The 14,820-nt window shown below is 42.6% G+C and overlaps 1 protein-coding gene across 1 annotated transcript in view; it reads left to right on the top strand.

Annotated features, from left to right (window-relative positions):
• The window catches only part of drosha (drosha ribonuclease III), a 129,769-nt gene that overhangs the window by 62,884 nt on the left and 52,065 nt on the right, over window positions 1-14,820 (top strand). Inside the window, 2 exon segments of the mRNA XM_019362997.2 lie at window positions 1,602-1,704; window positions 11,427-11,497. Coding sequence (XP_019218542.1) covers window positions 1,602-1,704; window positions 11,427-11,497 — 174 coding nt within the window.

Genomic DNA, 14,820 nt, shown 5'->3' on the forward strand with positions numbered 1-14,820 from the left:
CGATAAATCGCCAACTAAAATTGGAGCACAGAATTCCTGGAAGATAATTAACAGCACTTCAACCATCGCTCTCTGTTTGATAACCGCTTTAAAGGCCATTAACACCAAACGATGATCCGGTGGCTCAGACCAGTGACTTAAATTAACTAAGGTTAAGCCCCACCTGTGGTAGCATCTGCATGTCAAGGAAAGTGACCACCGCTATAATTTTAAACCTTTATAACTCATCCAAATGGATGAGTTATAAAAGAAAATTCATCCTGCGTCCACTTGTTTAAAAAACCCATTTGAGACCAAAACTACCAGGTATACTAGGATGTAAGCATGCTTTGTAATGCTATAAAGTCAGACCTTTTAACATGGTGTCTATGGGGATTGATCGCTTTTGAAGCCTCAAGTGGACATTAGAGGAGCTGTAGTGTTTTGCACTTCCACATTTGATGAAAATATACATTTTTAAATTGTTTTGAATATTTGTTAATTAGTGCTATTATACAACACTAAAAAACTTGACATGTTACTGTTTCTTCCTGTTAATTGTGGGTAAAAACGAGGCATTAATTGGCTTGAGAAGCTCATATCTTGAACGTTTTGGGGGTCTGTGGAATTTGTGGAGCCGCAAATGGCTGCAAAGTAAGGATTTTGGCAATTCCACATTGGCTTAAGTGTAGCCATGCTGATGTCTTTTGATAAGTGTAGCTTTAAGATGATCTGGCCAAAGAACCACTTATGCCATCTTTCTGTCCATCCATGACTCCCAGAAATCGCTACTGTGATAGCTGAAGTTTGGTAATAAAAACTCCATTCACACTGTAACCTGATTGACTTGATTTAGACTTCTGCAGTGAATGTACGTGCTAACTCAGAAACGCCTGTTAACATTACACCTCACCCTTCCACACCATTCAAGTTGTTGCGGGGTACATTAACTCAACGTGTATTTACATTTCTTGGGAGGTGCACGTCAGGTTACACCGTAGGGTTTTAACTGACTGTAAAACTTGACTGTATTTACCTTGCATGCACTAATATCCTATTAAAAATTAGGACATGGGCATATGTTCCAGGGAGAGTTTTATAAATCCCAGTGACATGTTTAAAGTCAGTACGGTGATTCTGAGCATCGATTCTTTATGAATGGAAGCTGCTGCTCAAAGGCCATTTCTCTGTGGTACAATTTTGCTGTACTGATGTATGCTTTTGTAAAGAAAGTAGCGCATAGTGAAAGAACTACTTTTCAGAGTGAATGAAGGTCACCACAGTGCGATTTCACGTTTTATCTTGGGATTATCTAGTGTGCGTGTGAGCGTGCGTCTGCCTGTATGCACACGTGTGAACATTCTCCTCCTGTGCCGGCTTAGTGCTTCATGCCACAGCTGGACAGCACATGAGCACATCTGTCAGTGCCATGAAGTAGAACCTTTTCCAGCAAGGGCATGCAATCTTTTTCATTTCCCATGAGTTTTTGGACTCTTACATAAAAGCCTGTGAAAGTGCGGAGTACAAAAAAAAGAAACAAAAACAGGTCATCATTTTTTACGTGGTTATTAGTGAGGTGCTGTTGACAGAGAGCTAACGTGAATGCATTTGTTCATTTGCAGAAACTGGAGCTGGATCGCTTCATGCTCTACGCTCACGGACCGGATCTGTGCCGGGAGTCGGACTTGCGGCACGCCATGGCCAACTGCTTTGAGGCTCTGATGGGTGAGATTCCCCTGAGATCAAGAGAGAAGCGGGGATGATGGTCGGGCAGGAGAACAAAACAGAGGAATGCATTTCGAGTCAACTAAATATGTAAATCTATTCCTAAAAGGGTAGATTTCCATATACTGAAAACATACTTTCTCTCCGCTTGTGTAAACACAACACACGCATTAGTAGGGGATTTAATAGTCGAGTTTTAGTGGACTTTGCATCAGCGCATACTGAAAACGCTTTAATGCATAAATGTGTTTAATTCAAATGCTTTGAATGAAACTGAACCTTTTCATAATAATGTATCTCCTTTTTTGTTTTTTGTGCGTGTTAAACGGTATAAATAGCTGCAGTGGATCTCCCATTAGGCTCTGGAAACATTACGCAGCTTTTATTGATCTCTGGAGATGCGGTTTGACCTCTGGCTGGACATGCTATCCCCAGAGAGCTGCTCTCCTTCGCCCGCACCAAACACATACACAAGCTCGTTATTCGTCTCTCCAGCTGCTCCTCTTATAGGGTTTGTGCAGTGATTAGGACCCTGCGCTGGAAACCACACACATATAATAAGAAATCTCTTGGTGGGGACCCGTCTCCCTCTCTCTCTTCATCCTACCCCATGGGCAGCGCTAAGCTAAGCCTCACTCCTGGAGAGCTGCAGAGTCGGCAGCTTTCCCCATCTTATCACCATCTTGATTGAACCAGTTCAGCCATCTCTGCGCTCCCCTGATGATAGATACAGAAAGTGGGTGACTTTAAAGAGATCTTCTTCGCCTCCCTCCCTCCCTCTCACGGAAAGCAGGAGAGCGGCGGGGAAAGTGCTGACTAGCGCCGCGGCCTCTTTGCTGGCCCCGCGGCCCGTGCTTGTAACGGCTTCATTATCGGCAGAGACAAAGTCATAATCTATTCTGTCCCGTGGCTGTCGCCGCCTCATCGCCGCGCACATCCGAGCAAGGCAGCAGGGCCGCGACACTGGATGCCTCTCTTCTCTCTCAGCCTCTCCCCCCGCCTTCTGTCCTCCAGTTTCATCTTTAGAAAAGTGATGAATAAACAGGGTTCGTGCTATAAAGGAACCGGTGAGAAAACTTGCTGTCAGAGAGCGCCCTGTGGTGATGGGTTTTTGGGTTGCTAACTCAAAAATATCGCCCACCCCTCTCTCGTCTTCCCGCTCACCGCAGACACACTCGCTGAGGGGCGCAACATGCACACGTACGCAAAAAAACCACAAAAAACGAGGCTTTCAAAGTCGCTTGCATCGAGAATGCCGTCTGATGTTGCTCCTCTTCTTTCGCCGAGGCTTTTGTCATCTTCGTTTCAGGTTTTTTTTTTTTTTTTTAACTCAAACGCCTCCTTTAAGACCTTGTTGTTGAGCCGTCAATCTGTCTCCACCCTCCCCGTCTCTGACTTAGTCTTTATATCCTTTTGCGTTTCTCCATCTTTCTCTGCCCCCCCCTCTGTGATCTAGAGTTTGGGTGTTATTAGGTGAAAGATGTGCCACGAAGATGATGAGTCATGCTGTCACTCTGTCATCTCCCCCTCTCCTCCTCTTCCTCCTCCTCTTCCATCCTCACCCTGCAGCCCCACAGCACTCTCTCTCCCTCACTGAACAGAGCACTTCTTTCTCCTTACAAGACAAACTCGGATCGCTCGCACGTGCCGTAGGATGGTACGAGGGGCACGCGAACACTGTCATTTCATCCTTGCGCACGCCGCTCCCTCTGACAGAGACGTCAAACCACCACTTTCGCAAAAGCAGCAGGCGCCACATCAACAGACGTGCACTTGCAGATGTGTCGCTGCCTTGTTGTCTGAAGTTGCCATAATTTTTTTTTTGATTTTTCTTTTTTCCCTCCCTCTTTTTAACATTTTTTTCTTTCCCCTTCGGCGCGCTCATGCGTCGAATTCAAATGGGCCTCTTTCCACGCACGCTCCTTTTGAAAGCTCTGATGGAATATGACATGCTCATAATATTTCCAGGGCCCTGGCAGATAGCTTTAACGGCTTACTATGCATGTTTTCTGACCTTTGTTTTATTTGTTTCTCTGCCACAGTGACCATTGAACCTGGGCTGTGTTGGAAATGGCAGATAATCTCCTGCTTTGCATGGGCAAAGCTTTCTCTCCGCGGAGCTGAGAATGTGTCTATCTCCTAACCCTGAGGCAGGGCCATTCTCTTGCTCGAGACAGAGAGAGAAAGGGAAGGGAGAGAGCTGGAGAGAGGACGAATGGAGGGAGAGCAGTGGAGGAATGGAAAGCAAAGGCATCTGCAATGCAAATAGGTGCCCTGCAACCCTGAATAATTCAAAGTGTTGAATGGAAATCTTGCTTTTCTGATCCCCCGTCATTAACTTCTGCCGGAGTGGGCCATTCTCATTTGGGCTCTTTTGGCCTGCGCACCTCCCATTCTGTACAACGCCCCCCCACCACCCCCCCCAATCGCTCGCTCTCACCCTCTCCTTCAGTACTTTTGCTCTTGCCCACTTTACCTCTTCGTCTTTAGAAACCACTTTCTCCCACTGCTTATTCATAGAAACTCTGCACGCCTGTTGCCCTCCCGTTTCCCTCTCAGGTCCTCTTCGCTGATAAGCCTCGCCGCTTCCTTCCTACCAAACTGTTTGAAAAGAATTGCGAGAAGAAGAAAAGAGGCCCCACTCTGTTTTATGGCCCTAATTTCCTTGTACAGTTGATCTGTGGATTATACGCTGCCAGCAGCCATGGGGGATACAGATGGTGAACCTTTGTGAGGCCCCCTCTCTAAGCTCTTCCTATTAAAAGAACGCAGAGAAAGGATTATCTCTCACTTGCTGAATATCAGATTCATACACAATGCGCCCGGTGTATTCATTGAGTGAGAACTGCTCCTTTTGTTAATTGCCGCGATGGTAGCAGCGGTGGAGTTGGTTTCATGCGCGCCCTCTTTTGTCTCTCCATCTCACCCCTCGCTCCGAGCCTCATTTTTGAAACTGATGTTATAATGCACTTCGACTGCCTTTGTCACCGCCGCGCTGAAAAATTCTATTTTTATGTTTTGCTTTTGTTTATTTTTTTGCCTTTAATGTGTTGCTTTCCCTGTCCGTCTGCTGCTTCATCCCCCATTGAGCTGAGAGGGAGCTTAATATATTATTTGATGGATTAGAGCCTGAGCGTTTTTGAATAATTCATTCTAGGTTATTAATGTGTCTGTCAGCCGCTGGTGTTTCATATGCCCCTGACTCTGGGTTTTTATTGGTCACTGAAAGCCCACAGACATTGGAATTCCATTCCTAAACATAACGCTGTACAGTCAGCACGGCTGTCTGAATTAGACTTGTGACAATGTGGAGATTCATTAGACGCTGGCCTTCTCTGGCCATGACTGATATCCTCTGCACAGCACTGGATTAAAACTTGGTACATGAAATAAAGGGCAAGAAAAAAACATTTTTGGTCCTTTTTAATAAAAAAAAAAGACAATCATTATAAAATATGATTTTTTTAATTTAAAGTATCATAGTCGATACATCAGGTATCAGGACAAAGATAGTTATAAAACCACTTTAGTGAACCTCCAGCAGACTTGGCCTAAGTTCATCGTGGCTCTGCATGTCGTGGGACCGTCCTGTTTGGTATTCCTCTGCATGGAGGTTGGGGATGGTGCCTCTGGACTGGCAAAATGGGTGTTGATCCCCCCATTTTCAGATGCAAGACTGGAAGGTGTGCTTCAATTTCAGAGGGATTATACTCTATGCCAGGATGCTGGTGAGGGGAATGCCTCAAATTCAGGAGGCTCAGAGTCGTCTTCATCCTGGTTGTTGAAGACTGGAGTGTTTTTATTCTCTCAGATATACTTTGGGGTGCGTAGGAGTTTGGCCTTTCAGTCTTTAGTAGTCTCTCAGTGCTATGGGGGCTTGTTCCTGATGGGAATAGGATTTTGGCCTTTGCCACCAATTCTGTTTTTATTTACTTTGTTTATTTAGTGTATATTTAATATTGATTTAGTGACAACACTTATTTTATTTATATTTTGTATATCCTATACAGGACTTTGGCCAACTGAGGTTGTTTAAAATGTGCTACAGGAGACTTTGAGTTGACTTGACTTGACTTTTATGGACAGTATTTCTTGGCAGAGCCAAGGGGTGAAAGGTTTCCTGTTTGGTGGTCTTGGGATCATGCCTGTGCTTTTCACTGATGATGTAGTCGTTATTGCTGCATTGAGAGGCGACCTCCAGCTCGCACTGAGGCAATTTACAGCTGAGTGCAAAGCTACTGGGATGAGAATTCACACTGGGTGAGGTCATGGTTCTCACCCAGAAAAGATTTGATTGCCTTCTCTGGGCTGGGGAGGAGTTACTGGTCCAAGTGGAGGAGTTCAAGTATCCCGTATCAAGGTTCATGAGTGGGGAAAGAGTGGAGTGGGAGAATGCCAGGGGGATTGGTGCTGCAGACGCCGTAGCGGTCTGTAGTGTTAAGAAGAGAGCTGAGCGTGAAGGTGAAACTGTTGATTTACTGGTCGATCTACTTTCCTAGCCTCACCTATGGCCATAAGCTGTGGCTAGTAACCGAAAGAATGAGATCACAGATTCAAGCGGCGGAAATGAGCTTCCTCCCAAAGGTGTCTGTAGCTTTTCCTCAGATAGGATAAAGAGGTTGGTCATTCATGAGGGCCTCTGAGTAGAGATGCCACTCCTCTGGAAAAGAGTGAGTTTAGATGGCGCATGACTTGGATGCTTCCTGGACTCCTTGAAGGTGAGGGGTTTCAGGCATGTTCAACCAGGAAAACACTCTGGGGCATATCCAGGACTGGAGAGATAATGCATGTTGGCTGGCTTGTAAATGCCTTGTTCTCCTGGTTGAGCTTGCGGTTGGAGTCTCATAGAAGAAGAATAGATTTGAATGTGTTTGTCTTTTTTTATATACTATTCAACTTTTGTTACATCTTTTTATTACATCTTTTGCTCACTTTTATTTTGAAAGCACACTTCTTAAAATATACATTTTGTTCAGATTTTTTCAATTTATTTATATATTTATTTATTTTTTTTAACTTCTGTGGGTAGTGTTGTGCAGATTGCATCATAAAATGCAATACAGGGAGTTCCATTTTTGGGTCTGGTTCATGTTTGGGCACTGCCAACATTAATTAAACCAGGCTAACAAATCAAGACAACGGCTATAAAGAGCAATGAATAAGTTATGTAGTCGTTTGTCAACATAGCAAATAGGTGATCCAGCTTGGGGAAAAAAACCGTTTTAGTGTGCTGAACTTTGAGGTCTTAAATGGTGAGTCATTTCTCAGGTTGGTTATCTGAAATTGAAGGCTTAAACTCGATACATTTAACAAGGGATTTGGAGGAAAATAACACTTTCATATTCTATTCAGATTCATGTAAAATGCTGCTGAACTTCGGTCTTACGTCTCTGTTATTATTATTGTGAAACTAAGTGAATCATAATGTCCTTTGGGCACGCTCGCTGTGATTTTCGTGGCTATTGTGAGATGTTTTATAGTTGTAGACCTCGTGCATTTCGTACTGGCTTCCCAGGCAGAATTGACAACTGAGTGTTGAATGTACTGGAGCCCGGAGACTGCAGAGTGATTTGGGCAGGGCATGATGTTACTGCAAGATGAGCTTTGGAGAGACGCTAGCATTTAATTGCCAGTCGAGCTGTTCGGGTGTTTTTGTGGGCCGTGTGTATTCAGGGCGTCAGCTGCAAGTTTGCAGGCTGATGGGGTGGCCTGAGAAGCACATATCTCCGTTTAATGATTGCGGCAAGTTGCGCGTTTGATTGGATTGCTTTGGGGCACACTTTTTGCACGGACAGGCTCCTTGTCAAGTATGTTCTCACTAGACTTAACTGCATATCTTGGTTTCTTCATCCACTGGGCCCTTTGATTGACACCAAAGGTGTTGCTTTGAGATTTTTAATACCTTTTTAAATCCCTTGAGGCTCTCCTGGTTTCTAACCGCTTACCCCTACATTCTCCTTCCACTTGGAAAAAGTTTTGAAAATCTAATAAGAAGCAAAAACTTTGAATTTCAACAACTTTAAAGCCTCCATTTGGGGAACTTTCCAAATCTGCAGTGTCATCAGAACATGAAGAAAGCTGCCTCCCGGCCACACCCACTCTCCCCGTAGCCTCGGTGCTCGCACACATGAATGCTTTATGAGTGGTAGTTGAAAGACAGTGAGAAGTTGGACTTGAGAGGGAGTTCTTGCACTCTCACAGCTGGTCTCCAGAGGTAACATCTGCTTTGTAGCAGCATCTAGAACTGAGGTCCGCATTATGGTAAAACCACAAATCTCAGCGCTGCTGCTTAGTGGAAAACATCCTGTAGGCGAACCACTCCTGTCTCTAGAGCCTGTCGCGGTCGGCCTCAGTGAGACGCTCGCCTTCGTCGTGCCAAGATTACAGAGGGCTTTCCCAGTGATACACATCTGCAAGGGCTTTAATGTCTTGCTGTGCTGACTTTAAACAGGCTATGGATTTACAGATACTGATTTATAGGCATATTCTGTTTCACATCTAGGATGGTCCAAAGCATGGCGAGAAACGACTTTTTGTCTAATAGCCACTGTGGCTGCTGTCTTCCAGAATTCACAAGCTCCTTTCATTAGTTTAGCACTCAACTAGATTTTTGTATTAGTAAAGGGTGTCTAGATGATTGAGTGTTTTACTTGCCAAAGTGGCTGCTGGGTAAGACAAAGTTGGCAGGCTTAATCAAATTTTACGAACATTTGGGCAATGGCTGGTAGTAATTTCCCATTCTGTTTAGAAGTAAAGGGCATGAAAAGCACATAGAGTGGGAGTGCATTTGTGATTGTTTGTGTGCTAGGTGGTTTGTTTGTATTTCTTTATGGTTTGGTTATGTAGGCAGCATCTTCACTGTTTGTGTGTGTATGTGTGTAAATGGCCTGTTAGCCATCTGAAAGCAGTTTCCCTCCCCAGATGATGAATCCCTCATATGTTTTTGATGTCGTCCATGAAAGCAGTTTGCGCATTTAGTCTTGCGACCGCACCGCGCCCCATTTCCACTGGCTCATTTATGCACATAATAAAAACCGCTGCACGATTGTATACCCAATTTGCCAGGTGGTTATTGCTTTCTAAATTGAATGAGCCACCCTAAGTGTGATGGTTTGAAGTTGTATGCAGCTTAAAGGCACCATGATAGTTCCACTGATTTTAGTAGAAACAGTAGAGGAGCAAAACAACAAAGGGGAGTTGACTTGTGAAAAGAAGCTGACTGCTGCAGCAGAATGAGCCGAAGAAGCGGCGTATCATTCCCATAGAGGGAGAAATTTGGAATACTTGTCTTGTTCTTTGCTTGCTGTGATAGCAGATCTCCTCATTTTGGGACCAATCTTCAACCAAATTTCTTCCTTTGTCCTGTTCCTTTTGTGTGTTGGCGTATGCACATGTTGTGCAGAATTTTATTATTTTTTTATCCCCCCCTCGCAATTCAGGTTTGATTCAGTGGACATCTGCACCAACACTCATGTCCAAGATTGTAGGCGAGCGACAAAAAAGATATTATACTTTTGTCCACGTTGTCCGTGGGGGGGTTCGAAGATGAAGTACATATGTCTGTATGTGTTTGTCGGGTCTATTCACAGCCCAAGAAGTACACAGCACTGCTTTAAAAAGAGTGCTCACTCCAAAATCAAATGAACATATTTCTCTTGCGGCATGTAGTGCTGTTTATTCATCAGGATTGTTTTGGTGTGAGTTGCCCAGTTTTGAAGATATCGTCTGTCTGCCTTATATTACATATAATGGAACTAAATGGCACCCACCTTGGGGTGCTTAAAAGACCAAAAATACATTTGAAAAACTCAGCAGGAATGTCTCCTTTCAGGAATAATGACTCAGTCATTCTGAGAAAAGAAAAAAAAACACACAAAAACTTCATTGAGCAATTTTATGTTACTTTCTGAAGTTTACTGAAGTAAGAGGCAAATAGACTGATATTTTTATACAACTTTTTTTTCTTGCCCAAGGACACTTTGTTGGGGATCAATCTGCCAACATTACTATTAGTAGATGACAGCTGCCAACCAGATTAAGCATTTAGCCATTACGTTGGGTCATTAATTTTTTTCTTGTGTCACAACTGTGGGCCTTCAGTCACAAACCGATGCATACTTTCTTCTGCACTGTGATTACTTGAAATTGCTCAAACAAGGTTTGTGAGTGTTGACGAAGTCATTATTTCTGAAATGAGACATTCTTGCTAGGTTTTCAAAGCTCTTCGAATAACAAAAGACAAGTGCTATGCTACTCCACTATATTGAAGAGAAGGTAAATCATTTGAAAGCCAGTGTGTCTAAAAAGTGGCAACTCACGAAACAATCTAAACACAGACCAGAAGGAAAAAATGTTCATTTTAGTTTGGGGTGACCGGTCTCTTTTAAAGCTGCATTCTTCACAATGGCCAGCAGGGGGTGAGACCTCTGGTTGCTGCAAGTTCATGGGAAAAAGTGGACTTGGTAACCGCCTGACAAACACCAGTTGTTGGGGAAAAATGTGCATCCTCTAATTGGTTGGTGAGTGGTTGCAGAGGTTGCTGGCTGTTGCTAAAATAGTCGCCTGTAGTTGACAAAGTTTGCACCTTTCCAACTGGTCGCTGAATGGTAGTGCAATGCAATCTCGAAATAGTGACAATTCATTTTCAGAATAAAGGTAGTCCCTTACTGGTGCAACCAGCATATTTCAAAAGGTATGTTTTCTTTTGAAGGCGGACAATCTCTGTTTCTGGTTTGTGCCACATTTTTCATTTTCACTCCAACTTGACGAGCAGTTGCCGAATATTTGCTGACAAGTCAACATCTTCCATAGAAACTGCAACTGCAGCAGTTGAAATCTGGAGGTTTCTGGTGCGAGACCATATATCTCTTTACAACCAGTTTTACCTAAAGTTCCAGCAATCACTCGCCAACCAGTTGGGAAATGTACATTTTCCCTACCCACCAGTAGTTGCCAGAGACTGCCACTGACCAGTCTCTCGGTTCATGTTTTCAATTACTAGTTGGAAGTCCTATTTAATACAGTACGATATTCATTTGGTCAGTTATGATCACATGTAGAGTGCAATAGGCAGTTGATCAGGGTTTAGTGTAAGCCGTGTCCTCATGTTTGACAGTTTGGTAGATTTCTTGCTTGTCATTTCCTGTTTCACAAAAACAAGAGCCAGAATTTTCATCTCGGGTCCACAAACAAATTAGTCACCTTGGCTAAGACCATTTTATAAATGCTGTCCGTGTTCATGCCTAAGCATGTGAGACAGGCACAGCATGACAGAAATCCAAGGTTTCTTTGACCTTAGCTGGTTACATCTCAGAGTGGTGATGCAACCATCTCTGCCTCCCTCCTCCTCGTCCTCCTCATCCTGCTCTCTGACAAGGGGGAGGTGGATCTGCACTGGAACCCTGAGGTCATTTCACCATCAAAAAGCAATAAAAATGCACTCCTACTTTTAATAAAGCAATTATAACTCATTGCTGAGTTCAATTAATTTTAAGTTTTCCATTAGCAGAGAACTCTGATATTGCCTCAGATTTGGTGGAAGTTTTTTACACTGCACTGGTGGAATGACGTGCTTTTTCACACTAATGTTAAATCTGTGTTGGGCAATTGCCTTAACATTTCACATGCTGTACAAAGTAAGATTCACAATTTGCAGCACAGATACATTGTTTGCACACACCTCTAAATAAAGTAAGTTTCTTATTTCCTGTTTTTCATTGCAGGGGCTGTGTATTTGGAAGGAGGCTTGGAAGAGGCACGGCAGCTCTTTGGGAGACTGCTTTTCAACTCTGAGGTAACTGACTCTGATTTGGTGTCTGCCCTTTGCCACACTGTGGTTTTCTGCACAGGAAGCGTATTTGCAAGGGTATGCGCATCTCTCTTTGAGTCACAGAGCTGAGCGGCGGACGAGATTTTCTTATTTCGATCTGTGTAAGACGTCTCTTTTATTCTCTCAAACCCACACACAGCATGTTTTGGCAACATACCACACATTGCATATTATTGAGGCCTTGCCAGCACCAGAACCTGAGATCTCACAAAATCTTGCTTTATCCTGCTGTACTTTTGACTAGCTGCTTTTTGTGTGTACGCTGATATGCACAAAGATGAAACAATATAACTGAGAAAAACTGAGATGTGGATTAATCCATAGCAGGAAAAGCAGCTCATGTAGTTTGAAAAATTAACTTGAGGATGTTGAATATTGCAGATCTCCACTCCTGAACAGGACACCTGCTATTGTTTGTAAGTGTGTATGTGTGGATGAGATCAGCAGGCATGCATAATTAATGAATGAATCAGTATTTTGCATTTATCTTGGCTAGAAATGTTCTGAATCAATCAAATAACTTGCAGCTAGTCTAGTAAGTAGCAGCAGGCTTGCTTCTAATTGGCTATTGAGGTTGTTTGCTGAGAATCAGTCGGTGACTCCCACACACTGTATGACACAAAGAACTCTATCAAACAAGTCCTGTAGTCTTTGAGAAACCAGATCAGAGACTTCAGGGCTGAATCTTTTAAAACCTCACACCACAAAAGTTACCAGAGAAGATGATCATCAAGTGAATACATATCATAATTGTCTTAAGGGTTCGAGATCAATGATTCAGTGTTCTGTGCCAAACTCTATCTTTTTACTAAGTTTTTTTTTTTTTCACTTTAATTGATTGAACACCTGGCCTTGATTTTTTTTCTTCCCCCCTTCAGTTGGCCGAATTTTACAGTGAGTTTCTTCCACTGTAAGGCTGCCTATTGAGTATTTGTGTCTGCCTGCAAAGCTGAAAATGTCCTTGGTTCTGTTTTGCTGTCATCCTGCGGCCATGAAAATCAACAGGCGTTATCAAGCTTTTCATCTGTCTTCATGCAGAGGTTTTTATTCGTAAGAACAAGACATTCCCCTTTAAAAACTTATTTTTGAGTCTGTGGATGTGGATAAAAAAACACTAAAATGCAAGTATTCTTACATCCTTTGTATGAATAGCAGTCGAATGTTTGTTGGAACAGACTGAGGATAGGGTACATTAGATATAAAAGCTGATTTGAAAACACAAACATGTGTACAAAAGCCCCGATCGCATAGGCCTAGAGACCAGACAGCAACCCCCTGGCACCCATCTGTCGATTAGGAAAAATGTGTAATCCCCAACCAGATGGCAAATGTTGGAAGTTTCTAATCAGTCAATAAAGATCTATAAACTTTACTGAAAACCTCCTGTGAATACCTTGGCCCCAACACGTTGCTGCCATCACATGTACTTTGCATGGGAGATGGAAACATGTTGGCAAACACTTGCCAACTGCTTGCCGAGTGATAGTGTAAAGTGCAGCACAAACGTGAAACTGAGACTGTCGTCCTTCAAAGGAAAAGTTGCACGTTTTGAAACATGTTAGTTATGATGTTAAGTTGCTACTTTTATTTTGAAGGTGAGCATCGTCCATTTCTGGTTTGCATTGTACTTTTTAGAGTTTCATTGCTTCTTGGCAGTAATTGACGTAGGGTTGCAAACAATTTGGTTTCTCCCATGCCAACTACAAGTAAGTAGAACAATCTGTTAGCGACCCAAGCAATCACACAAGGTTTTCTGACTGAGGCCAAATGCAGATGTATAAATAGGGCTACAGAGGAAAACTGCTGGTCCATATATAGTGATGGCCTTGGACACTATGTTTGGTATTTGTTGTATCACACAGGGAGAGGAAAATTGACTGTGCTTGTAAAAGAATTATCAGTGTGATCATCCTTCTATTTATGCAACAAAGGCAAACAAAGTGGACAGTGATTATAACGTGAGGTGCAGAATAGTTATAGCTTAAATTGTGCTCTATCTATTTTCTCTATTTGATCTTGCTAATAAAGATAAGAACTACAAAGAACTGTATCAGAGGATCTAAGATTAATGGAGGAATAAGGACATTCAAGCTCAGAGAGGCTGAAAGGACTACACAGAAGCTAAACCATTCAACACTTCACTAATGAGCAAGATCTTAAAATCCATTCTAAACTCTAACAGGAGGCTATAAGGGTGGCCAAATTGGGATGTGTGATCTATATTCTTTGTTCTTTTTAAAAGTTTCCCTTCAGATGTTTGATTCTCCTGGAGATGAGCAAAAAGGGAGTTAACGTGGTCAGTATAAGAATAATAGAGTTATAAGTCACTTTCTTCTCGTCTAAAATGCACAAAGATGATTTTCCTACGCTGTGTGCATAACCTTGAAAGTTCAGTGGGAATATAAAAAAATCTATCATTTTCAGATAAACTTTAAATATGAACATTTGATGACATCTGGACACAGCTGCACAGTAGACAAACTAAACTAAACATATAAACACTATGACCCTTAAATGATGATCAGGTACAATGTAAATTACACATTATCTTTCCGTATGGTCTTACCAGCTGCTTGGACCACGTACATCTTTGTACTCATGTTTCTTTTGGATCATTACACATCTGTGAAGTTTTGTGACTGGGTTTTAGTATGGTTGTTGACAAGATCAGCAAGCTAGGATTATTTTGCTTTAGACTGGATAATAAGCAAGCTTAGATACATAAATGAAGCATTAATATGAAGGAGCCTCTAAATGAACAAATGGGTTCTCAACCAGTAATGAGTGGTATATGATAATGTCAGTAGAATAGAGCAGAAGTACTACCATCATGCAGCTAGCTTACCTAGCATGGGCTCTGTGGATAGTTTGTTGGTTCTGAAATTTCTCAGACAGAGGAATCGACTCTTCCACATTGGTGCCTTTACAGCACTGAACCGCTTTACACTGTCAGGTCTTTCCGCTGGTCATACATCATAATAAGCTCCATTACTGTCTGGAGAGTTGTACACAGTCAGTACAAGGAAGAAAGCACCATATTGTGGCTCTTTTTAGCAAGTGAACTTTACAACTTCTAAAAAGTAGTTACCAAGTTGAATTCTTATGTCATTGCACTGAGACCACTAAACTCTCTCCAGTGTTATCATTTTGAGCATCTTGAGTATGCAAGGGTCTCCTACATGTTGTTATCAGAGTCTGAATCCACCACCTTCAGGTCCAAACATGTGGTTTTCTGCCAGAAAAAATGTGGCCCGTTCTCTTTGGATTGGGGAGAGGTTATTACCCTA

The sequence above is a fragment of the Oreochromis niloticus genome, linkage group LG9 (genome assembly GCF_001858045.2).
Source record: "Oreochromis niloticus isolate F11D_XX linkage group LG9, O_niloticus_UMD_NMBU, whole genome shotgun sequence".
In the NCBI taxonomy this organism is placed as follows: Eukaryota; Metazoa; Chordata; class Actinopteri; order Cichliformes; family Cichlidae; genus Oreochromis; species Oreochromis niloticus.